This window comes from Salvelinus alpinus, chromosome 1, assembly GCF_045679555.1.
Source record: "Salvelinus alpinus chromosome 1, SLU_Salpinus.1, whole genome shotgun sequence".
Taxonomy (NCBI): domain Eukaryota; kingdom Metazoa; phylum Chordata; class Actinopteri; order Salmoniformes; family Salmonidae; genus Salvelinus; species Salvelinus alpinus.
In genome coordinates, this window is record NC_092086.1 from 103,854,695 (window position 1) to 103,881,096 (window position 26,402).

The 26,402-nt window shown below is 43.8% G+C and overlaps 2 protein-coding genes across 2 annotated transcripts; both read right to left on the minus strand.

Annotated features, from left to right (window-relative positions):
• Window positions 1–110: 110 nt before the first annotated feature.
• Window positions 111–4,804, minus strand: tmem150c (transmembrane protein 150C). The gene is made up of 9 exons (XM_071338865.1): window positions 4,374–4,804; window positions 3,559–3,598; window positions 3,303–3,384; window positions 3,153–3,206; window positions 3,026–3,058; window positions 2,866–2,933; window positions 2,376–2,503; window positions 1,483–1,660; window positions 111–1,230 (listed from the first exon to the last, which is right to left on the minus strand). The coding sequence occupies exons 3-9, from the start codon at window positions 3,374–3,376 to the stop codon at window positions 1,022–1,024; spliced, it is 744 nt and encodes a 247-aa protein (XP_071194966.1). The 5' UTR covers window positions 3,377–3,384; window positions 3,559–3,598; window positions 4,374–4,804; the 3' UTR covers window positions 111–1,021.
• Window positions 4,805–6,098: 1,294 nt separating this feature from the next.
• On the minus strand, window positions 6,099–26,179 carry LOC139537424 (stearoyl-CoA desaturase 5-like). Its single transcript, XM_071338683.1, has 5 exons — window positions 25,667–26,179; window positions 21,441–21,571; window positions 18,537–18,742; window positions 12,736–12,968; window positions 6,099–12,500 (listed from the first exon to the last, which is right to left on the minus strand). The coding sequence occupies exons 1-5, from the start codon at window positions 25,908–25,910 to the stop codon at window positions 12,277–12,279; spliced, it is 1,038 nt and encodes a 345-aa protein (XP_071194784.1). The 5' UTR covers window positions 25,911–26,179; the 3' UTR covers window positions 6,099–12,276.
• Window positions 26,180–26,402: the final 223 nt, after the last annotated feature.

Sequence of the window (26,402 nt, forward strand, 5' to 3'; positions counted from 1 at the left end):
GGTTAAATAGGCTGTTGGAAGTTGAGTGCTACATTACTGCACAGTGTTTTTTTTGTACAGTGAGTCACTTTGAAACATGTACAGGATTGGGCTATACTCAACAAGTCCAATCAGAATGCAAAGGCAAGTTTTATTGTAAAATATAATTGTAATGTTCTAACAAACAGCAGTACAACACTGAGATGCATTTGTCAGTTATGCTTGAATGGTAATGATGAAGCCTCGTGTTGTACTAAGAAACGTGAAATAGAGAGAACACTGAAAAGGGTTCCCATGACTTGTGGTTAATGGGTGCAACAGCGATATGGTTCAAAATGGCATCATTGTATCTGGATGATAATACTACTGTACTACTCATCTTCACAGAGAAGCTGAGATCGGCTTCATCACAAACTGTTGTCTGTCTTAATTCAGGTTGAGAATAGAGGGAGGTAGACAAGACGGACAGGAAATAGAGAATGCAGCAGAACACCTCTGTCGGTAGAATGAGAAGACTCAAAATGGGAGTGGTGATGACTCCCATCACACATTCTATTAGGCATTTGGCTGCATTCATTTGAAAGGAAGGTCAGTGGGGTAGTGTCACTATCAATCTGAGATATGAGTTATCTATCCTTCTACAACTCAGCTACATAATAAACAGCCATCTTCATGCACATCCATCTTCAATTAAACCATTTAGCAACTTTTAGCGAACATCCCTTTTACTGTTGATGAGATGACAAAGGTAATGATGCCTTCTTTGTGCTCATGGAAAGAGTTTGTTGCTTTTGAAAGATCACCTCAAGGTACAGTAGTACTAGAAAGACAGTCGTTCACAGCTTATTGTGTTCAAACAGGCAGACATGTAGTAGTGTTTGACTAACTCTTCTTCAGTAACTAACAAGAGACAAACTGGAGCCCTTGACCCTTACAAATATCATGTTCATTTGTAAATTACCTCCAACTGACAACGACAGGCAACCTAACTGTTTTGTAGTACACCAAAGCTCTATAGCTGGTTCTGTCCTCTGGAGCCGCCCTATAGCTGGTCCGACTGGTACTCTGACACCTCGGAGAAGGTTTCTGACAGGCTAAGAGGCGGATCGCGGTCGTCGGTGCAGACAATCTCGAAGTGGTAGTGTCTGAACTCGATGGCAAAGGTGGCAAGGAAGCCCAGGAAGAACATGACTAGCGCCCATTGCGCCCGCGCTGCGTGCATGTGAAGACGTTGCGCCATCAGAGCAAAGTCTGAACGGGGGGGTTAAGGGTCAAACAAACACTTTACAAAATGTACTTTCAAAATGCGTACTTCCTAGCTTCCTCTTTCATGGTAAACACTGATTTAACATGGCTGAATAAGTGAAAGAAAGGTTTCCACCACTACAGCTGTATCCAGCCAACATACCCATAGTAATGCCCTCACTGTACCGTAAGTCTCTTTGTTTAAAAGCGTCTGCTAGTGACAGAGTGAGTCCCTGGTGCAAGCCAGAGGAAGGATACAGAGCAGCATGCAGGCGGTGACAGCCCCTGACAGTAGGAAGCGTGGGATGCCCGCCCTCCGGCCCTCGTTCTTCAGGTTGACCTTCAGGGTGATGACAGATTGCACCCAGCAGAACAACGTCCCCAGGCCAAACGTCATGGACGTCCCAATGTTGTGGAGCTCCTCGTCATTTGACAGCTGGACCAGACACATTACAGACAGACGACAGACATGGCTCTTGTGTTTCATTTCATTACTGTGACCCTGCTACACTCTGACAAAAATCTGATTATCGCTGCAAACCAAGTTGAGGTTTTCGTAGATTTTGTCAGTGGTTCTCAAATGTTTTGGGTCTGGATGTAGGGGCTAAGGGTTGTGTAAGACTAGTGACTCCTACGAAGTACGCCAGGGACAGTCTGGGGCAGGGTTCCAACCCTGTTCCTGGAGAGCCTACCTCCTTCGTGCCAACCCAAATTTAGCGCACCCAATTCTAATAATTAGCTGGTTGAAAAGCTGAATCAGGTTAGTTACAACTGGGGTTGGAGCGAAAACCTACAGGGGGGTAGCTCTCCGGGAACAGGGTTGGAGCGGAAACCTACAGGGGGGTAGCTCTCCGGGAACAGGGTTGGAGAGCCCTGGCCTAGCGGTTAAGGTAGCGTTTCCCAAACTTGGTCCTGGGGCCCGCCCTGGGGGCATGTTTAGGTTTTTGCCCTAGTACTACACAGCTGATTAAAATAATCAAAGCTTGGTGATTAGTTGATTGATTGAATCAGCTGTGTAGTGCTAGGGCAAAAAACTAAACGTGCACCCCTTTGGGTCCCAAGGACCAAGTTTGGGAAAGGGGCAGTTAGGGACTAGGGGAAGTGTCTAGGGGCTGAAGGTTTATTTTCTGGACAGAGCCAGTGACTCCTACCTGGAAGTTTCCCACCAAGGTCATGCCGAAGCAGGCCAGGGACAGGGCCACCAGACTGCCAATATTGAGCCAGGGTTTATGGACCCGGGGCTTCAGCTGCAGGTATCTGAGGACACCAATGATGAACCCTGAAAGGAGAAGACCCATAAGGGATCTCTCTGGTCTGGTAGTCTCTCTAACCATTTCATTCCTGGTACTGGGGACCCACAGGGTGTGCAGGCTTTTGTTTCTGCTCAATACTAACCTCATCAATAACGGTTTGTAATGAGCATTACATGTTCTGCCGCTGGAACTGCTGACTGTAAATCCATCCAAATCAATACACGGTACTTCCCCATTTTATAATATGCATCCTGTTGTTTCTATTCTTGTCTCTATCCTCCATCTCATATCCTGCATATATTATGGTACAATGTCCAATGTTGACTGTGTTTTCATGTACACGTAAACTTTATATGATAGAAAATAGGAGAACATGCATCAGGCTTACCTACGAAGGCAGCCAGGTTCATGACCTGGCTAAAAACACAGCTGGCCGGGGGAGCATTGCCTGCAATGCTGAGAGAGAGAGAGACAATTGTATTGACAGGAAGCACGAATCCTAGATAAAGATCTCTAACCAATTAGGTTGGTACTCATAGGCTGTGTACCTTATATATGGAGGGGATTTAGTTCCAGATCGCCTGTGAAAAATTGCATCTAATATTTAGAAATAGTGCATGGTCATAATAACTGGAATAACATATTTCTACTTTCTTCATTTATATTCCACCTTACTTGTATTCTGAACTCAGGGGTGTTATCTTCTCATCTTCAACAGCTATAAAATACCTGTAACCAAAGTAATTTAAGTTAAAGTCACACACAGCTGTAAAGCCGAATAGTGCGTGAGATAACTGAAAAGATCAGGAAAAATAAGACACTTACACAACCCAGAGTCCAGCGGCTGTGAAGAGAGAGTACATGATAGGGAGAAACGCCCAGGGACTGCACTTCCTCATGGTGTCTCCTGTAAACAAATACCATTTTAAACATCTCCACTCTCAGGAAATGGAAGGAGGTAGAACTGTTTTAGAACCACCTGAGGCAGAACATGTAAAGCCTGTCCTGAGATGTTTGAGGGAATTACTGTAACTCAAAATAGAAGTACAGGAATGCTGTTCTGTTCCAATGCCACACTTACAAATGATAAGACCAAGCCAAAGTCAGGTCCGGGGGTTAATCTACAGAAGAAAAACACAATATTATGTTACCTGTTTTTACAATTTGAGACTGCCTCTTCCGGATTAACCTAACATTGAATGGCTAGTATCCTGCTAGCTGTTACAACAATCAGTTAACGTAAGGCTGTCGTAAATAATTGCACTTATAAAAGCCTTGAATTAACTGACATGTAAACATAAAGGTGTATGTATCTAGAGCCAGAATAATTTCAGCACTGGATAGTGTCGAAAAGCCCGTTGGGCCAATGTTCTGCAGCCATTGATTTCAGAACCACTGCTACTGGACAGCTCCCGTGTCTACAAAGCTGGGGAATGCAAATTGCCAATATTTATTACAACCACTCAGTACAACAACAACAATCACTCACTGACTCAGTCAATTTGCACGTGCATCAGATTGAGCCAAGAAAATGTATATATTTGTGATGACTGCATAGATAGATGGTGAATGTGTTTGCCTAGTGCATAGCCTTGAATACAAACGATGTAGCTAGCATGTAGGCCTACATTTTACATTCTATCGCGGGCCGGTTGGGTATTTAACACCTACCCTGTCAATATGTTATGTCATTTCTACCATGATACTTTCACAACAGCGACAGATTGACATGTAGGTCACTGATAACAGCTCACTTTCCCAAACAGTGTTTTACTGTATTGTTCCCCACAACCTATAAAATGGAGGATTCCTCCCCTTTCCCTAACTGGCTTCCCCAGTCCCAATACCCCCACTCTATCAGTCTCTGATTAATCGTCATACAGAAAAATGAAATACCTCGTTGCCAGCCAGCGCCTGTTGAATTTAGATTCCGTCTTCTTCTAATTTCATAATTGACTGAAAGACGCAGTTTTGTTATCAGTCGTAGTCACAAATGGTCATATAAACATGTGCCTGAGAGCACTAAATCCGGAGATAGTGAAATGGAGTGTGCAGTCGCGAACATGCACTGTGGCCATGGGCGAACCTTTTCTTTGCAGCACTGAATATTTAGGCGAGCGAGGAAAGAGCCTTCTCCCGTAGGAAAGAGCAATAGCAGTAAGCCTCGTTTCCAGCATGTAAACTGTCCTATCCTACACTATAACCTATGTGACATGATAGTAGGCCACCTGTAGCTGCTCTGCTGTGGACACTCTGCTTTGCTGTGGACACTCTGCTCTGCTGTAGACACTCTGCTCTGCTGTGGACACTCTGCTCTGCTGTAGACACTCTGCTCTGCTGTAGACACTCTGCTCTGCTGTGGACACTCTGCTCTGCTGTGGACACCCACCTGTAGCTGCTCTGCTGTGGACACTCTGCTCTGCTGTAGACACTCTGCTCTGCTGTGGACACCCACCTGTAGCTGCTCTGCTGTGGACACTCTGCTCTGCTGTGGACACTCTGCTCTGCTGTAGACACTCTGCTCTGCTGTGGACACTCTGCTCTGCTGTAGACACTCTGCTCTGCTGTGGACACTCTGCTCTGCTGTAGACACTCTGCTCTGCTGTGGACACCCACCTGTAGCTGCTCTGCTGTGGACACTCTGCTCTGCTGTGGACACTCTGCTCTGCTGTAGACACTCTGCTCTGCTGTGGACACTCTGCTCTGCTGTAGACACTCTGCTCTGCTGTGGACACTCTGCTCTGCTGTAGACACTCTGCTCTGCTGTGGACACCCACCTGTAGCTGCTCTGCTGTGGACACTCTGCTCTGCTGTGGACACTCTGCTCTGCTGTAGACACTCTGCTCTGCTGTGGACACTCTGCTCTGCTGTAGACACTCTGCTCTGCTGTGGACACTCTGCTCTGCTGTAGACACTCTGCTCTGCTGTGGACACCCACCTGTAGCTGCTCTGCTGTGGACACTCTGCTCTGCTGTGGACACTCTGCTCTGCTGTAGACACTCTGCTCTGCTGTAGACACTCTGCTCTGCTGTAGACACTCTGCTCTGCTGTAGACACTCTGCTCTGCTGTAGACACTCTGCTCTGCTGTAGACACTCTGCTCTGCTGTGGACACTCTGCTCTGCTGTGGACACTTCACAGTTGTCTAAGAGGTAGGGTGCATTCAGAAAGTATTCAGACCCCTTCACTTTTTCCAAATGTTGTTACTTTACAGCCTTATTTAAATAGTTTTTTTCCCCCGCATCATACTACACACAATATCCCATAATGACAAAGCAAAAACTGTTTTTTAGACACTTTTGCAAATGTATTAAAAAAAATATATATATATATCACATTTACATAAGTATTCAGACCCTTTACTCAGTACTTTGTTGAAGCATCGTTGGCAGCGATTACAGCCTTGAGTCTTCTTGGGTATGACACTACAAGCTTGGCACACCTGTATTTGGGGAGTTTCTCCCATTCTTCTCTGCAGATCCTCTCAAGCTATGTCATGTCGTATGGGGAGTGCACAGCTATTTTCAGGTCTCTCCAGAGATGTTCGATTGGGTTCAAGTCCGGGCTCTGGATGGGCCACTCAAGGATATTCATAGACTTTTCCCGAAGCCACTCCTGCGTTGTCTTGGCTGTGTGCTTAGGGTCGTTGTCCTGTTGGAAGGTGTGCAGGTTTTAATCAAGGATCTCTCTGTACTTTACTCCGTTCATCTTTCCCTCGATCCTGACTAGTCTCCCAGTCCCTGGCACTGAAAAATATCCCCACAGCATGATGCTCCCACCACCATGCTTCATTCAGGGTCTGAATACTTTCCGAATGCACTGTATGTGGATTTCTGGTTTATTCAATTATGCTAATGAAATAATGCTACTATAATAGCATCATGTTATGTTGGCATGTTGTTCATAGAAGAAAAACATAATGGATCTTCTGTGATTCAACTGAAAAAGAAAATGTACCTCCACCCTCACAGGACTTGGGATGAAAATCTGCTTATTTTCCAGGCAATAAACATAAACACAGAACTTTCATATCCAACAGTTTATTATTGAAAAAGCCCTCTCTAATGAATGGCACAAAGTCAACTAACACACACATGAAGTATATCTATTAAATAATTTGTCTTAGCTATAATAATGATGATGATACACATACTGTACGTACATATAGTTGAAGTCGGAAGTTAGGTTAGAGTCATTAAAACTCATTTTTCAACCACTCCACAAATTTCTTGTGAACAAACTATAGTTTTGGCAAGTCGGTTAGGACATCTACTTTGTGCATGACACAAGTAATTTTTCCAACAATTGTTTACAGACAGATTATTTCACTTATAATTCAATGTATCACAATTACAGTGGGTCAGAAGTTTACATACACTAAGTTGACTGTGCATTTAAACATCTTGGACAATTCCAGAAAATTATGTCATGGCTTTAGAAGCTTCTGATAGGCTAATTGACATCATTTGAGTCAATTGGAGGTGTACCTGTGGATGTATTTCAATTTGTATTTGTAGACCTCCATAAGTCTGGTTCATCCTTGGGAGCAATTTCCAAGCCGAAGAACACCATCCCAACTGTGAAGCACGGGGGTGGCAGCATCATGTTGTGGGGGTGCTTTGCTGCAGGAGGGACTGGTGCACTTCACAAAATAGATGGCATCATGAGGAAGGGAAATTATGTGGATATATTGTAGCAACATCTCAAGACATCAGTCAGGAAGTTAAAGCTTGGTCGAAAATGGATCTTCCAAATGGACAATGACCCCAAGCATACTTCCAAAGCTGTTGCAAAATGGCTTAAGGACAACAAAGTCAAGGTATTGCAGTGGCCATCACAAAGTCCTGACCTCAATCCTATAGAACATTTGTGGGCAGAACTGAAAAAGCGTGTGCGAGCAAGAAGGCCTACACACCTGACTCAGTTACACCAGCTCTGTCAGGGTGAATGGGCCAAAATTCACCCAACTTATTGTGGGAAGCTTGTGGGAGGCTACCCCAAAAGTTTGACCCAAGTTAAACAATTTAAAGGCAATGCTACCAAATACTAATTGAGTGTATGTAAACTTCTGACCCACTGGGAATGTGATGAAATAAATAAAAGCTGAAATAAATCATTCTCTCTACTATTATTCTGACATTTCACATTCTTAAAATAAAGAGGTGATCCTAACTGGATGAAATGTCAGGAATTGTGAAAAACTGAGTTAAAATGTATTTGGCTAAGGTGTATGTAAAGTTCCGACTTCAACTGTACGTACATTCAGTTACCTACACATCAGATTAATCATATGCATCATCTCAGCCAGATCCAATCATTACAAAGGAAACTCCACCATACTCTTTGTGTGTCCCCAATAAGACAGTGTATTAACAACTAAACCAGAAATATACAGTTTAGGCTATTGATATAGACCCAGTATAAAGCCGCACAAGACAGGTACAGAATACAACCAAAACAAATACAGTCCTTCCACAACTGAGAGAGGAAAACACAAGCATATAACACAAGCTCGACTGTCAACGATACTCTTATATTAACACAGCACCGTTGTAATAGCTAGAATCACTATGGCAACGCTAACTCTCACTATACATAACAGTAGAGTGAAATTAATATTTCCAATGAATCAAATGGATAGATTCAAAGTTTGGTAGATGCTCTCATATCTCATATAGCTTTTTGTCACATTCTGTCTTGCATTTAATTAAATCTGAATTACTCCCACTATAAAGTACATCATGACAAAGTGACAGACACGGCTTCCTGAGAGTAGTGGTGCGGTTTTGTGTTATTCAAACAGGGGGAACCAAACTGATTCAAACAGGGAAACAAAACTGATTCAAATAGGGAAACCGTATTAACATTCTATTATATCAGTATGCATCATGAAGAGTTGGATAAAAACTAATTTACTGAGAATATTCCAAGTACACATGTAGCTTTTCAATCTAGACCCATTATGGCTGCGTTTACACAGGCAGACAAATTCAGATATTTTTTCCGCTTCAAACTGGTTGACAACTTCACATTCTTAAATTCTTTGCACGAATTGGTATTTTTTGCAATCAGATCAGCAATAGATCTGATGTGAAAAGATCTAATGTTATTGGTCAAAATACCAATTAGTGCAAAATATTTAAGAATGTGAAGTTGTCAACCTGTTTGTTTGAAGCTGAAGTAAATATGGAGAATGAATTTTCAGCATACAGAGTAGATAAGCGAACTTATTTTCCATAATGAGGAGTGAAAGTACAACATCTATAAGTATAAGTTGGAGATGAATTCATCACCATCGAAGCAACAGGTACTCAACTACCCCTGCACATTGTAATTTTGGTACTGACACTGAGCCTGTATATACAGTGGCAAGAAAAAGTATGTGAACCCTTTGGAATTACTTGGATTTCTGCATTAAAAAAATTCTGATCTTCATCTAAGTCACAATAACGAACACAGTCTGCTTAAACTAATAACACACAAACAATTACACGTTTTTATGTCTTTATTGAACACACTGTGTAAACATTCACAGTGTAGTGTGGAAAGTGTATGTGAACCATTGGATTTAATAGCTGGTTGACCCTCCTTTGGCAGCAATAAACTCAACCAAACGTTTTCTGTAGTTGCGGATCAGACCTGCACAACGGTCAGGAGGAATTTTGGACCATTCATCTTTACAAAACTGTTACAGTTCAGCAATATTCTTAGGATGTCTAGTGTGAACTGCTCTCGTTGTCAAGCCACAGAATTTTAAATCGGGTTGAGGTCAGGACTCTGACTGGGCCACTCCAGAAGGTGTATTTTCTTCTGTTGAAGCCATTCTGTTGTTGATTTACTTCTGTGTTTTGGGTCGTTGTCCTGTTGCATCACCCAACTTCTGTTTAGATTCAATTGGCAGACAGATAGCCTTACATTCTCCTGCAAAATGTCTCGATAAACTTGGGAATTCATTTTTCCGTCGATGATAGCAAGCTGTCCAGGCCCTGAGGCAGCAAAGCAGCCCGAAACCATGATGCTCCCTCAAACATACTTTACAATTGGGATGAGGTTTTGATGTTGGTGTGCTGTGCCTTTTTTTCTCCACACATAGTGTTGTGTGTTCCTTCCGAACAACTCAACTGTAGTTTCATCTGTACACAGAATATTTTGCCAGAAGCGCTGTGGAACATCCAGGTGCTCTTTTGCGAGCTTCAGACGTGCAGCAATGTTTTTTTTGGACAGCAGTGGCTTCTTCCGTTGTGTCCTCCCATGAACACCATTATTGTGTAGTGTTTTACATATCGTAGACTCGTCAACATAGATGTTAGCATGTTCCAGAGATTTCTGTAAGTCTTTAGCTGACACTCTAGGATTCTTCTTAACCTCATTGAACATTCTGCACTGTGCTCTTGCAGTCATCTTTGCAGGACGGCCACTCCTAGGGAGAGTAGCAACAGTGCTGAACTTTCTCCATTTATAAACATTTTGTCTTACTGTGGACTGATGAACATCAAGGCTTTTAGAGATACTTTTGTAACCCTTTCCAGCTTTATGCAAGTCAACAATTCTTAATTTTCTGAGATCTCTTTTGTTCGAGGCATGGTTCACATCAGGCAATGCTTCTTGTGAGTAGCAAACTCAAATTTTGTAAGTGTTTTTTATAGGCCAGGGCAGCTCTAACCAACATCTCCAATCTCGTCTCATTTATTGGACTCCAGGTTAGCTGACTACTGACTCCAATTAGCTTTTGGAAAAGTCATTAGCCAAGGGGTTCACATACTTTTTCCAACCTACACTGTGAATGTTTAAAGGATGTATTCGATATAGACAAGAAAAATACAATAATTTGTGTGTTATTAGTTTAAGCAGACTATGTTTGTCTATTGTTGTGACTAAGATGAAGATCAGATCAAATCTTATGACTGATCTATGCAGAAATCCAGGTAATTCCGAAGTGTTCACATTTTTTTTCTTGCCACTGTAGCTTGCGTTCTCATGTTTACTTTATACTATTACTTTATATTATTACTTTATACTATTACTTTATATTTTTACTTTATATCATTTCCTCTCACCTTGTAATTGAGTACTGCATTCATTGTTGGGAAAAGCTTGCATCCTTTGCACGTGACAAAGAAACGTTGAAACTTGAGCAGGTTGACAATTATTGGGACGAGTCTTGTCCTTGAGGCAGAACTGAGCAATTTCCATTAGATGGGCTAGCTGTAAAGTCAAAATTGCCTATATTGTAAAAATTCGTGAAATCAAAAATTGCTTTTTAATGTAATGTTAAGGTAGGGTAGGGTTAGGCATTAGGGTTAGCAGTGTGGTTAAGTTCAGAGTTAGGTTTTAAATCATATTTTATTACTTTGTGGCTGTGCCAGCTAGTGACGAAAAAAGTTATCCTGCAAAACTTAAAACTACAGTATGTCCTTGCTCTGAAGTACATATTGAATATCTGCCTACCACCTCTTCCACAGTCTGTTAGAATCTCTGAAAGCATAGAGTTCAACTCCTCTTATCATTCAAGACTGAATCAGTTAAAGACTAGTATTACTCATCCACACAGTCATCAGTCAGTCAGTCAGTCAGTCAGTCAGTCCTCAATCAGTCAGTCATTCAGTCAATCAGTCAGTCCTCAATCAGTCAGTCATTCAGTCAGTCCTCAATCAGTCAGTCATCAGTCAGTCAGTCAGTCAGTCAGTCAGTCAGTCCTCAATCAGTCAGTCATTCAGTCAATCAGTCAGTCCTCAATCAGTCAGTCATTCAGTCAGTCCTCAATCAGTCAGTCATCAGTCAATCAGTCATTCAGTCAGTCCTCAATCAGTCAGTCATCAGTCAGTCAGTCAGTCAGTCAATCAGTCAGTCATCAGTCAGTCAGTCAATCAGTCAGTCAATCAGTCAGTCAGTCATCAGTCAGTAATTCAGTCAGTCAGTCAATCAGTCAGTCATCAGTCAGTCAGTCAATCAGTCAGTCAATCAGTCAGTCAGTCAGTCAGTCAGTCATCAGTCAGTAATTCAGTCAGACAGTCAATCAGTCAGTCAATCAGTCAGTCAGTCCTCAATCAGTCAGTCAATCATTCAGTCAGTCAGTCCTCAGTCAGTCCTCAGTCATCAGTCAGTCAGTTCTTCCTCAGTCAGTGAGTCAGTCACTCAGTCAGAGTGCTGACACTAGCAATAAACTTATTTAGACGTTCATGTATTCTGTATGTCTGGGTCACTGATAGGCTGTACCCGGAACACATTTTTCACACCACCTAAGTTGATCTCTAGGTGTGATGAAGGATTGGAGGGGGTGGGGTGACTTGGTACAGGTGACAGGAGTAAACTCCCACACACCATTACCTCTGCATGTGACATTTACTGTCCACGTTTCATTCTGTGACCTTTTTCCAAGACATGACAACCAAAATGTTGACAATAAACAGCACGTGTATCCTGAATGCAGGAGTGATCATGTCTCACCACCAGTCACCCTGCAGTAGAAACCCTTCTCCACAGGGTATTGCACTGTAGAACCTAGCTTGTGGCAGCTCTTGCAACAGGTAAGTATCAATGCTAGGATTTGATATTCTGATTTCAAAAGGTGTCTGGTTGTCTTGGTTTCCACATCAAACCTTGGATTAACTAACCAGTGGGTCAAAAACTACACCTTTGTGTCAGAACATAATATGCAATTGTGGGGACCAAAAAGAACAAAGTAGAAAATATAGCAGGCAAATCATGATTAGAAATCATAATGCATGGCGGCATAAGAAAATATTGACGTCTTCATCATGGACTTCTGAACCACAACTTGGTTCAGTGAGAACCACCACTCATGTTTCTTTCTCTTGTCTAGTGTTGACTGCCCTGTAGCTCCCCTCCCCTGTCCTTAGTTTCCTGGCCTGTATTATTTCCACGGATGCCTTCTTGCGGTTGCTGGCCAGGCCCATCCAGCACATGAGATCGATGAAGCATGTGGTGGGGTTGAAACGCAGCCCGAACTCACTGGTAGAGTAGTCAAAGGGGAAAGTGTGATGAAAGTTATGGAAACCTTCACCTAGGGGGATGTGGATGGGGGATAGGTAGGGAGTGGAAGTACAAATGTTATATGCATTCTTTTGCATACAATTCCAATCATTTCAATCCATTAATTTGAATCTTACAATATCAGACAATACAAAGTAGAAGCAGTAAAGGAGGGACCATAGATATAACAACATTATGAGACACTACAGTAGAAGAAATTGTTTATGAGTTAATAACATGTTATAACAGATCATAGCCAGACTCACCGATGGCTCCGAAGGTGACCCAGCGGTTCTCCCGGGGGCTGATGTTCTGGTCGTACGGTCGGTTCCCGTACATGTGGGCGGCGCTGTTCACCAGCCAGGTGACATTGAGCGAGACGGTGTAACGCAAGATGGATGCCAGGAAGTAGGAGTTCCATAGCGTCTCGCCCCAGAAGTACCAGGGAACCACGGTGGGAACCAGGAAGCACATTATCAGGACCGTGGTCTTATAGTACCTGGGATAGAATAGAGTCAAAAGAAAGGTAGAGGAGAGGAGAAGAGAGGAGAGGGAAGAGAAGAAAGGAGAGTTGATGGAAGACAGGAGAGGAGAAGAGCAGAGATGAGCAGAGAGGAGAGGAGAATATCTTATAGGGCTTATCCAGAGTCATTTATGACTTACAGAAGGGATCATCAATCAGATTCAGCCGTGGGACGATTTTTTCTTGAGCGGATAATCAGGTGGCCGGAACATAATTACAAATCATTTGTGGACTGCAAATTGTCCGCAAGAAGCCCAAACAAATTTAATGTTTGACTAAAACATAATCATTTCAAACCTTGATTACATATGTATACGATCACGTCATGTCACTCTATTATGCGTGGGAATACTTGAGAACAGATTTCTTAAAGGAAAATCAGTCTTTTATGTCCAACAATGAAAATTCCACATAAAACAACAACATTGGGGGGCCAAATATAATATAATCCAAGATGGCGTAGCAGTCGGACGTGTCTTTGTCTTGTCTTGTCCCGTGTAAATAGTCCTCGTATTTTTCGTATATATTTTAATTTCACTTTCCATCTAGGAACTGAATATACATTCCTACATTCCGCCTCACCCAATGTGGTACGGACCTGCTATTTTTTATATTTTAGAACCGTAACCCCAATCAGAAGCTAGCCAGATAACTAGCTACTAGCTAGTAGTCAGTTAGCCACTGCTGCGGTCTTCACCCTTAACTCGGACACAGCCAGCTTCAGCTCGGGCCAATACCTGCCAGTCTGCAAGCGCGATATCAACCCAGAGCATATAGGACTGCTTTTTCTCTACCACATCACCGGATTCCTGACGCAAGCTCTGGACAATTACACCGTATCATCACAGCTAGCTAGCTGCAACCGAGTGGCTACTACTGGCTAACACCTCTGTCCCGAAGCAAGCACCAGTTAGCCTTGAGCTAGCCTCGAGCTAGGCCCATCTGCCGGCTAGCCGAAGAGGTCTACCAGCGAATTCTTGGGCTACAATACCTCTTTTGCCAATTGGACTGGACCTTTTTTTGCCGACACAGAGCCCTGCCAATCCATCACAACTGGTCTAAATCAGCTACAAGCTAATTTAGCAATTTTTTTTGCCGCTGCTAGTAGCTTTTACCTTCTGCACAGACACCAGCCCTGTTATTAGCCTGGATATTACTCACCAATTTACCAGCATCGGACTGTCTCTCGACAACAACGCCGGATTCCTGCCGTAATCCCTGAGCCACTACTTCTGATCCTCACAGCTAGCTTGCAGCTAGCGCAGCTAGCGCCACTGCCACGAAGCTAGCACCAGTTAGCAAACACAATTCTACAATTCACAACCTCTCTTTCGCCACCGCCATCCGGCTTGGATTCTCTGTCGACACGACCACGTCTGAGCAGACCCCCTCCGTCTGAGCAGACCACCCCCCGGGCTACTAACTTTAAACGCCGCGTGCTAGCTTAGTGGAGGCCTCCCTGCTCCATCTACGGATGCCCCCTGGACACTATGATCACTCGGCTACATAGCTGATGCCTGCTTGACTGTCCATTAATTCACGGTACTCCATTCTGTTTATTTGTGTTTTATCTGTCGGCTCTGTGCTTTAACTCAGGATCTGTGTGTAGTTAATCCGACCCTCTCTGCCTAGTCGTCGCCATTTTTACCTGTTGTTGCTGTGTTAGACTAGCACCCTGTTATTGCTGCTGTTATCTTACCTGTTGTTTTAGCTAGCTCTCCCAATCAAGACCTGCAATCACTTTATGCCTTATTGTATGTCTCTCTCAAATATCAATATGCCTTGCATACTGTTGTTCAGGCTAGTTATCATTATCATTGTTTTGGTTTGCAATGGACCCTGTAGTTCCACTCTCCGTACCTCTGATACCTCCTTTGTCCCACCCCCCACACATGCGGTGACCTCACCCATTGAGACCAGCATGTCCAGAGATACAACCTCTCTTATCATCACCCAGTGCCTGGGCTTGCCTCCGCTGTACCCGCGCCCCACCATACCCCTGTCTGCACATTATGCCCAGAATCTATTCTACCACGCCCATAAATCTGCTCCTTTTATTCTTTGTCCCCAACGCTCTAGGCGACCAGTTTTGATAGCCTTTAGCCGCACCCTCATCCTACTACTCCTCTGTTCCTCGGGTGATGTGGAGGTAAACCCAGGCCCTGCATGTCCCCAGTCACCCTCATTTGTTGACTTCTGTGATCGAAAAAGCCTTGGCCTCATGCATGTCAACATCAGAAGCCTCCTCCCTAAGTTTGCCTTACTCACCGCTTTAGCACACTCTGCCAACCCTGATGTCCTTGCCGTGTCCGAATCCTGGCTTAGGAAGGCCACCAAAAATTCTGGGATTTCCATACCCAACTATAACACTTTCCGTCAAGATAGAACTGCCAAAGGGGGAGGAGTTGCAATCTACTGCAGAGATAGCCTGCAAAGTTCTGTCATACTTTCCAGGTCTATGCCCAAACAGTTCGAACTTCTAATTTTAAAAATTAATCTCTCCAGAAATAAGTCTCTCACTGTTGCCGCCTGCTACCGACCCCCCTCAGCTCCCAGCTGTGCCCTGGACACCATCTGTGAATTGATCGCTCCCCATCTAGCTTCAGAGTTTGTTCTGTTAGGTGACCTAAACTGGGATATGCTTAACACCCCGGCAGTCCTACAATTCAAGCTTGATGCCCTCAATCTCACACAAATCATCAAGGAACCCACCAGGTACAACCCTAAATCCGTAAACATGGGCACCCTAATAGACATTATCCTGACCAACCTGCCCTCCAAATACACCTCTGCTGTCTTCAATCAAGATCTCAGCGATCACTGCCTCATTGCCTGTATCCGCCACGGGTCCGCGGTCAAACGACCACCCCTCATCACTGTCAAACGCTCCCTAAAACACTTCTGCGAGCAGGCCTTTCTAATCGACCTGGCCCGGGTACCCTGGAAGGATATTGACCTCATCCCGTCAGTTGAGGATGCCTGGTCATTCTTTAAAAGTTACTTCCTCACCATATTAGACAAGCATGCTCCGTTCAAAAAATGCAGAACCAAGAACAGATATAGCCCTTGGTTCACTCCAGACCTGACTGCCCTCGACCAGCACAAAAACATCCTGTGGCGAACTGCAATAGCATCGAAGAGCCCCCGCGATATGCAACTGTTCAGGGAAGTCAGGAACCAATACACGCAGTCAGTCAGGAAAGCAAAGGCCAGCTTTTTCAAGCAGAAATTTGCATCCTGTAGCTCTAACTCCAAAAAGTTCTGGGATACTGTAAAGTCCATGGAGAACAAGAGCACCTCCTCCCAGCTGCCCACTGCACTGAGGCTAGGTAACACGGTCACCACCGATAAATCCGTGATAATCGAAGACTTCAACAAGCATTTCTCAATGGCTGGCCATGCCTTCCTCCTGGCGACTCCAACCTTGGCCAACAGCCCCGCCCCCCCCGCTGCTACTCGCCCAAGCCTCCCCAGCTTCTCCTTTACCCAAATCCAGATAGCAGATGTTCTGAAAGAGCTGGAAAACCTGGACCCATACAAATCAGCTGGGCTTGACAATCTGGACCCCCTATTTCTGAAACTGTCCGCCGCCATTGTCGCACCCCCTATTACCAGCCTGTTCAACCTCTCCTTCGTATCATCTGAGATCCCCAAGGATTGGAAAGCTGCCGCGGTCATCCCCCTCTTCAAAGGGGGAGACACCCTGGACCCAAACTGTTACAGACCTATATCCATCCTGCCCTGCCTATCTAAGGTCTTCGAAAGCCAAGTCAACAAACAGATCACTGACCATCTCGAATCCCACCGTACCTTCTCTGCTGTGCAATCCGGTTTCCGAGCCGGTCACGGGTGCACCTCAGCCACGCTCAAGGTACTAAACGATATCATAACCGCCATCGATAAAAGACATTACTGTGCAGCCGTCTTCATCGACCTGGCCAAGGCTTTCGACTCTGTCAATCACCATATTCTTATCGGCAGACTCAGTAGCCTCGGTTTTTCTAATGACTGCCTTGCCTGGTTCACCAACTACTTTGCAGACAGAGTTCAGTGTGTCAAATCGGAGGGCATGTTGTCCGGTCCTCTGGCAGTCTCTATGGGGGTACCACAGGGTTCAATTCTCGGGCCGACTCTTTTCTCTGTATACATCAATGATGTTGCTCTTGCTGCGGGCGATTCCCTGATCCACCTCTACGCAGACGACACCATTCTATATACTTCCGGCCCTTCCTTGGACACTGTGCTATCTAACCTCCAAACGAGCTTCAATGCCATACAACACTCCTTCCGTGGCCTCCAACTGCTCTTAAACGCTAGTAAAACCAAATGCATGCTTTTCAACCGTTCGCTGCCTGCACCCGCACGCCCGACTAGCATCACCACCCTGGACGGTTCCGACCTAGAATATGTGGACATCTATAAGTACCTAGGTGTCTGGCTAGACTGCAAACTCTCCTTCCAGACTCATATCAAACATCTCCAATCCAAAATCAAATCAAGAATCGGCTTTCTATTCCGCAACAAAGCCTCCTTCACTCACGCCGCCAAACTTACCCTAGTAAAACTGACTATCCTACCGATCCTCGACTTCGGCGATGTCATCTACAAAATAGCTTCCAATACTCTACTCAGCAAACTGGATGCAGTTTATCACAGTGCCATTCGTTTTGTTACTAAAGCACCTTATACGACCCACCACTGCGACCTGTATGCCCTAGTCGGCTGGCCCTCGCTACATGTTCGTCGTCAGACCCACTGGCTCCAGGTCATCTACAAGGCTATGCTAGGTAAAGTGCCGCCTTATCTCAGTTCACTGGTCACGATGGCTACACCCACCCGCAGCACGCGCTCCAGCAGGTGTATCTCACTGATCATCCCTAAAGCCAAAACCTAATTTGGACGCCTTTCCTTCCAGTTCTCTGCTGCCTGCGACTGGAACGAATTGCAAAAATCTCTGAAGTTGGAGACTTTTATCTCCCTCAACAACTTTAAAAATCTGCTGTCCGAGCAGCTAACCGATCGCTGCAGCTGTACATAGTCCATCTGTAAACTACCCACCCAATTTACCTACCTCACCCCCCATACTGCTTTTATTTATTTACTTTTCTGCTCTTTTGCACACCAGTATCTCTTCTTGCACATGATCATCTGATGATTTATCACTCCAGTGTTAATCTGCTAAATTGTAATTATTCGATTTATTGCCTACCTCATGCCTTTTGTATATAGATTCTCTTTTTTTTTTTCTACCATGTTATTGACTTGTTTATTGTTTACTCCATGTGTAACTCTGTGTTGTCTGTTCACACTGCTATGCTTTATCTTGGCCAGGTCGCAGTTGCAAATGAGAACTTGTTCTCAACTAGCCTACCTGGTTAAATAAAGGTGAAATAAATAAAAAATAAAAAAATAAAACCACCTGCGGGCCAGTTGGGGAACCCTGACTTACAGGAAGACAAGTGCAAAGCTAGGGTGGTGTTGTATTCTGATCAATCAAACAGGGCTAGAGCTAGGGGTCAATGTGAAATGGGGCAGGGGACCCACTTTCTCTGAAACTGGACGACGGGATCAGCCAAGAGATCAGTGACGTCCAGCTTCTTTCCCTTCTCGATGACATCACGGTGTTTACGCACAAACAGCCAGCCAATGTGAGCAAAGAAGAAGCCTCGTGTTGCATTGTGGGGGTCTGCATCTGTCTCTGAGAACTTGTGGTGCACACGGTGGTCTCTCGCCCACTCATAGATGTCATTCTGGGGAGGAGAGAGGAGGAAAAAGATATGTGGAAATGTGTGATGTGAATTTTTTTAATCCTGCAATCAGGCAAATTTACCATAAAGAGGACATTCATGATTTATTTGTGAAGAGAAGTCTCTCACAGTGCCCCTTGGTAGTAGTCATGACAACACTACTATTCTTTCTGACCAGCAGACTCCCCACAGCAGCCATCGTCTCCCTGCGTTAGATGGCCCTATTGCTCTGTCATAATTAGAAACCAGTGGTGTAATATAGTTCAGGTCCTGGGACGAGACTGAGAGCACAGTGGTCAGCCACTTAATTAGAATCATTAACCTGAAACTCAAATCAAATGTTCCAGAGGGGAGGTTTGTCTATAGTTGTTGGTTTACAGGATTAGCCATAGTAGTATGGTGCCCCTGGAGCAAATGATGGTTAAGTACCTTGCTCAAGGGCACATCGGCAGATTTTTCACCTTGTCGGCTCAGGTATTCGAACCCGCAACCTTTCGGTTACTGGCCCAACGCTCTAACCACTAGGCTACCTGCCACCTCTCAGAGAGATTTTGGAAGAAATAGCTTTTGATTTGTAGAAGTACAAGTAAATAATTAATATCCACCTGTTTCTTTTATGTCTTTTATGTGTCTGAAAGGGCAGAAAGACCAGCGATACTACATTGAAGCTGTATCTTCATCCCTGTGCTTTATGAAGGTTCTCTATAGTGATTCCCACCTGGACTAATTAACAAATATCTTCAGAGGTTGTCAACAGCTGAGGGAGAGAGGGATGGAGGACACTTCAACAGCTGAGGGAGAGAGGGATGGAGGACATTTCAACAGCTGAGGGAGAGAGGGATGGAGGACATTTCAACAGCTGAGGGAGAGAGGGATGGAGGACATTTCAACAGCTGAGGGAGAGAGGGATGGAGGACATTTCAACAGCTGAGGGAGAGAGGGATGGAGGACATTTCAACAGCTGAGGGAGAGAGGGATGGAGGACACTTCAACAGCTGAGGGAGAGAGGGATGGAGGACACTTCAACAGCTGAGGGAGAGAGGGATGGAGGACATTTCAACAGCTGAGGGAGAGAGGGATGGAGGACACTTCAACAGCTGAGGGAGAGAGGGATGGAGGACATTTCAACAGCTGAGGGAGAGAGGGATAGAGGACATTTCAACAGCTGAGGGAGAGAGGGATGGAGGACATTTCAACAGCTGAGGGAGAGAGGGATGGAGGACACTTCAACAGCTGAGGGAGAGAGGGATGGAGGACACTTCAACAGCTGAGGGAGAGAGGGATGGAGGACATTTCAACAGCTGAGGGAGAGAGGGATGGAGGACACTTCAACAGCTGAGGGAGAGAGGGATGGAGGACATTTCAACAGCTGAGGGAGAGAGGGATGGAGGACATTTCAACAGCTGAGGGAGAGAGGGATGGAGGACATTTCAACAGCTGAGGGAGAGAGGGATGGAGGACATTTCAACAGCTGAGGGAGAGAGGGATGGAGGACATTTCAACAGCTGAGGGAGAGAGGGATGGAGGACACTTCAACAGCTGAGGGAGAGAGGGATGGAGGACACTTCAACAGCTGAGGGAGAGAGGGATGGAGGACATTTCAACAGCTGAGGGAGAGAGGGATGGAGGACACTTCAACAGCTGAGGGAGAGAGGGATGGAGGACATTTCAACAGCTGAGGGAGAGAGGGATAGAGGACATTTCAACAGCTGAGGGAGAGAGGGATGGAGGACATTTCAACAGCTGAGGGAGAGAGGGATGGAGGACACTTCAACAGCTGAGGGAGAGAGGGATGGAGGACACTTCAACAGCTGAGGGAGAGAGGGATGGAGGACATTTCAACAGCTGAGGGAGAGAGGGATGGAGGACACTTCAACAGCTGAGGGAGAGAGGGATGGAGGACATTTCAACAGCTGAGGGAGAGAGGGATGGAGGACATTTCAACAGCTGAGGGAGAGAGGGATGGAGGACACTTCAACAGCTGAGGGAGAGAGGGATGGAGGACATTTCAACAGCTGAGGGAGAGAGGGATGGAGGACATTTCAACAGCTGAGGGAGAGAGGGATGGAGGACACTTCAACAGCTGAGGGAGAGAGGGATGGAGGACATTTCAACAGCTGAGGGAGAGAGGGATGGAGGACATTTCAACAGCTGAGGGAGAGAGGGATGGAGGACATTTCAACAGCTGAGGGAGAGAGGGATGGAGGACATTTCAACAGCTGAGGGAGAGAGGGATGGAGGACATTTCAACAGCTGAGGGAGAGAGGGATGGAGGACATTTCAACAGCTGAGGGAGAGAGGGATGGAGGACATTTCAACAGCTGAGGGAGAGAGGGATGGAGGACACTTCAACAGCTGAGGGAGAGAGGGATGGAGGACATTTCAACAGCTGAGGGAGAGAGGGATGGAGGACATTTCAACAGCTGAGGGAGAGAGGGATGGGGGACACTTCAACAGCTGAGGGAGAGAGGGATAGAGGACACTTGAGAAAAGAGGAAGAGTAGAATAAAGGAGGAGAGGTACTTCGACAGTATTTGATTTGGAAAACAATTGTTGATTAAGCCGATAAACCCTGTTGTTACAAACCTGTTGTTATGGTTGGATGCTGAAGGGTTGCTAGGTTGCTGTTGTAGTTTTATTATTGTATGCATTCATCACTTAATGTGAATAAAAAATAACAATCAAATGAACTTGAACTAACCTGGAAGGACATGGAGTTGGCGGCTGCGAGGAAGACTCTGAGAGGGAGCTTGGCTCTGTAGGAGCGGTGGCTCCACAGCCGATGGGCCCCTGCTGTCACTCCCAGGGCTGTCACGATAAAACACACATAGGCTGTAACACACACACCAGAAAACACAACAGAGCCATTTAAAAACTGAAAGGGTGAATACCAGCCTGTTACACACCAGAGGAAAAAATATATAAATATTCCGAAACATGGTTATGTATACAACAAGGCACTAAAGTAATACTGAAAAAAAAAAACACGGCTAAGGAATACACTTTATGGCCTAAATAAAAAGCCTTATGTTTTGGGCAAGTCGAACACTACACGTCACTGAGTAATTTTCGAGCATGGTGGTGGCTGCATCATGGTATGGGTATGCTTGACATCGGCAAAGACTGGGGAATTTTTCAGGAGGAAAAGAAACAGGATGGAGCTAAACACAAGCAAAATCCTAGAGGATAACCTGCTTCAGTCTGCTTTACACCAGACACTGGGAGAGGTATTCACCTTTCAGAAAGACAACAACCTACAACAAATCTACACTGGATTCAGATTGACAGTGTTTAATAGTCACATGTACAGGGATGCATGTGTGATTGCAGGGTACAGTGAACATCTTAGGCTCTGAGCTCGAACATGCAGGACTAAGTGAAATAAAACAATTAAAATGTTAATTAAAAAACAACAATAGAAATAGCAGTATATACAGTACATAAGACAGTGAATCCTCCTGAGTTACCTAATTAAATTTTTTATAAAATCTGCTTGAAAATCTATGGCAAGACTTGAAAATGTCTGTCTAGCCATGATCCCCAACACCTTGCCAGAGCTTTTTTACATAACACTATTTTTCTTTTTTTTCTTAACTTCGTAAAGCATTGTTCGTTAAGGTCTTGTAAGTAAGCATTTCACTGTAAGGTCTACCTACACCTGTTGTATTCGGCGCATGTAACAAATAAAATTACATTTGATTTGATATGAATAATTTTGAAAATAATAATTGAGGAAACATTGCACAATCCAGGTGAGCAAAACACTTAGAGACTTACCCAGAAAGACTCAGCTATGATCGCTGTCAAAGACTTACCCAGAAAGACTCACAGCTATGATCGCTGTCAAAGGTGATTCTAACAGATATTGACTCGGGAGGAATATTATTGTTTCATTTTTATATTTAAAAAAGAAAAGTTTAATTTGACATCTGCTTTGATATTGCAAAGTATTTTGTGTAGATTACTAACAAAAAAAATCACATTGAAATCCATTTTAATCCCACTTTGTAACACAATGGGGAATAACATGTGAAGAAATCCAATAAAAAATAGACTTTCTATTTCGGCACTGTATCTATATCTATTGGACAAAAATATAAATGCAACATGCAACAATTTCAAAGATTTTACTGAGTTACAGTTCATATGAGGAAATCAATCAACTGAAAAAAATGTATTAGGACCTAATCTATGGATTTCACGACTGGGAATCCAGATAGGCATCTGTTGGTCACAGATACCTTTAAAAAACGGGCCTCACAATGGACCTCAGGATCTCTTCACGGTATTATTTCTGTGCATTCAAATTGCCATCAATAAAATGCAATTGTGTTCATTGTCCGTAGCTTATGCCTGTCCATACCATAACCCCACCTCCACCATGGGGCATTCTGTTCACAACGTTGACATCAGCAAACCGCTTGCCCACACAACGCCATACACGTGGTCTGCGGTTGTAAGGCCAGTTGTATATGTACTGACAAATTCTCTAAAACGACGTTGGAGGCAGTTTATGGTAGAGAAATTAACAATCAATTCTCTGGCAACAGCTCTGGTGGACATTCCTGCAGTCAGCATGCCAATTGCACACTCCCTCAAAACTTGAGACATCTGTGGCATTGTGTTGTGTGACAAAACTGCACATTTTAGAGTGGACTTTTATTGTCCTCAGAACAAGGTGCACTGGTGTAATGATCATGCTGTTTAATCAGCATTTTGATATGCCACACCTGTCAAGTGGAAGGATTATCATGGCAAAGGAGCAATGCTTACTAACGTGGATGTAACCAAATTTGTGCACCAAATTTGAGAGAAATACACTTTTTGTGCGTATGTAACATTTCTGGGATCTTTGATTTCATCTCATGAAACATGGGACCAACACTTTACATGTTAAGTTTATATTTTTGTTCAGTGTTGATTAGTCTCACTGAGATTAAATCTCTTTTGCAAGAGAGGCAGGGTCAGCAGTGTAATACATGTTACAGGTGGATACCAGGCTGAGAGTTAAGGCTCAACCAAATCTCTCTGTCAGGCACACAGGTCACAAAAATAGGTGCTTTTGAATAATGTGGCCATAGATGGTTGATAAATGAAGATAGTTCACTCAGGCAGTTTGTCATTTAAAAGAAATGGTCGGTTCTGGTCTACTTAAATGGGTGTCTTTATAGCAGCTGGGTCTGGTGTACTTAGTTAACTGACATTCACTGAAACAGAAAAAAAAATACAGCAAGTGGGGTGTCTCGCTTCCTCTTCCGTCGCTGATGTGGCCTCATATAGTGGAGGCTATGCAGCTAAAAATACTGTCCCCTGTGTTCAAACGATTAATTACTAGACTAATGAAAAGGGTTCCACTTGGAAAGCTGTGCTGTCTGGTGTCTCATGGAATTGATTCCAGGAACTGTGCATCACTATGACTGACTGACTGGGGCCTGAAAAACACCATCCAGAAAGCGACCCAGACAGACACGGCCCATAGAGGGCCGGACAAACTGTGATTGGGCCAGCTTCAACGCTTTCCAGGAAAATAAACAAATGACAGATTATGGTAATCACTTAATATCTTAATAGTTCAAAATGAGGATGTAGCCAATAATAATAACATGTTCATTTGGCAGAAGATAACACAACTTGATTTTAAATTAGTTTAAATTAGTTCTGGATATTGCCTACCATATATTCATATTTTAGGTAATCAATACACTTCCTCACTTTATCTTTTTAACAGGTTTAATTTAGAAATGCTTATAAAACAAGACCCTGGTTGTATAGTGAGTCCCCCAATTCAGATGCCCGCTGTTTCTGACATGGAGAGTACTTGATGCCATTACACTTTAAAGGCACAATCTGTTCAAGCTGTTCAATTGTCATCTGAAAAGCTCTCACAGCAAAAAAAAATATACACCAATCCATCTATATATTTGTTGACTTGGATGAAACATCTCTTACATGAGAATACCTTTTAGTTATGAAATCATAGGAATTACTGTATCTAAAAAAGCTGATAGTTACAGTGTAACAAAACAAAAAGCTGATAGGTGTAACAAAACAAAAAGCTGACAGTTACAGTGTAACAAAACAAAAAGCTGATAGGTGTAACAAAACAAAAAGCTGACAGTTACAGTGTAACAAAACAAAAAGCTAATAGTTACAGTGTAACATAACAAAAAGCTAATAGTTACAGTGTAACAAAACAAAAAGCTGATAGGTGTAACAAAACAAAAAGCTGACAGTTACAGTGTAACAAAACAAAAAGCTGACAGTTACAGTGTAACAAAACAAAAAGCTGACAGTTACAGTGTAACAAAACAAAAAGCTGACAGTTACAGTGTTACAAAACAAAAAGCTGACAGTTACAGTGTAACAAAACAAAAAGCTGACAGTTATAGTGTAACAAAACAAAAAGCTGATAGGTGTAACAAAACAAAAAGCTGACAGTTACAGTGTAACAAAACAAAAAGCTGACAGTTACAGTGTAACAAAACAAAAAGCTGACAGTTATAGTGTAACAAAACAAAAAGCTGATAGGTGTAACAAAACAAAAAGCTGACAGTTACAGTGTAACAAAACAAAAAGCTGATAGGTGTAACAAAACAAAAAGCTGATAGGTGTAACAAAACAAAAAGCTGACAGTTACAGTGTAACAAAACAAAAAGCTGATAGTTACAGTGTAACAAAACAAGTAACTTTGCACAATATTAATCACTATTTATAGTTATGGCATCTCCTTTGTTAAGCCTACTCATAAATATGTTAAAAAACAACATAAATAGCAAACTTTGGGAGGACGGTATGTAAGCTACATACAATTGGCTATAGATACATCTATCACATCACGTATTCAGTGGCACGGCACCTGCTTGCACCGTCTGCTTGCAAGCTATGATACTTAAGTCAAAGTATTTGTCTCCGGCAGATAATACTTACACCATACCCAGGTAAGGGGCTTCGCTCTGGGGATAACAAGAAGGGAATATACCGCCCCGATGTGCAGAAGGGCCATGAGGATAACATTTCTCCAGACGATTTCATTCGGCCTCCACCCATCAGCTTTCTCATCTCTAGCCCGGGACCGAGCTTCCATCACCGCATTTCTATCCTCATGTCCCCTCGGTTCCCAGGCCACAGTCTCCCCGTCCTGATGAACACTTGCTCCCGGAACACTCACCATCTCCACAGACCAAAGCGCAATTTGGGAATATAGTCTATGATCAATCCGACTAGGCTACAACGAAGTTACCTCAGTAGAAAATAGGAAGTTATATAAACGATGTAGCGAAAAATCTATCAATTTCCACTTTTCCAGGAAACAGCTCGCACACAGCGTATCTCTCGCCTTCTTCTGCTCTGACTCTGTGCCAGTGAGTATGAGAAGAAGCCCTGGATGGTTTAGAAAATTGAAGCCCCTAATGTCGCGCGCACGGGAGCTGCAGTGGCGCAGCCAATAGTGTGCTGCAGCTGTGGTCCTGATGTATGAACAGTGTGGAGTCAGAACCAGCTGGTGTGCGAGCCGGCCAGGATGATGATCTAAGGAAATAACTTCCAAAATCATATATTTTACTATTCTGCTTTTTAGCCACAGGTTTTGACGCAGTAGGAATGTTTGAGGACGCTGTTGCATGTTTGACATAAGAGGATTAAAGTAGGTGTTGTGTGAAAATAT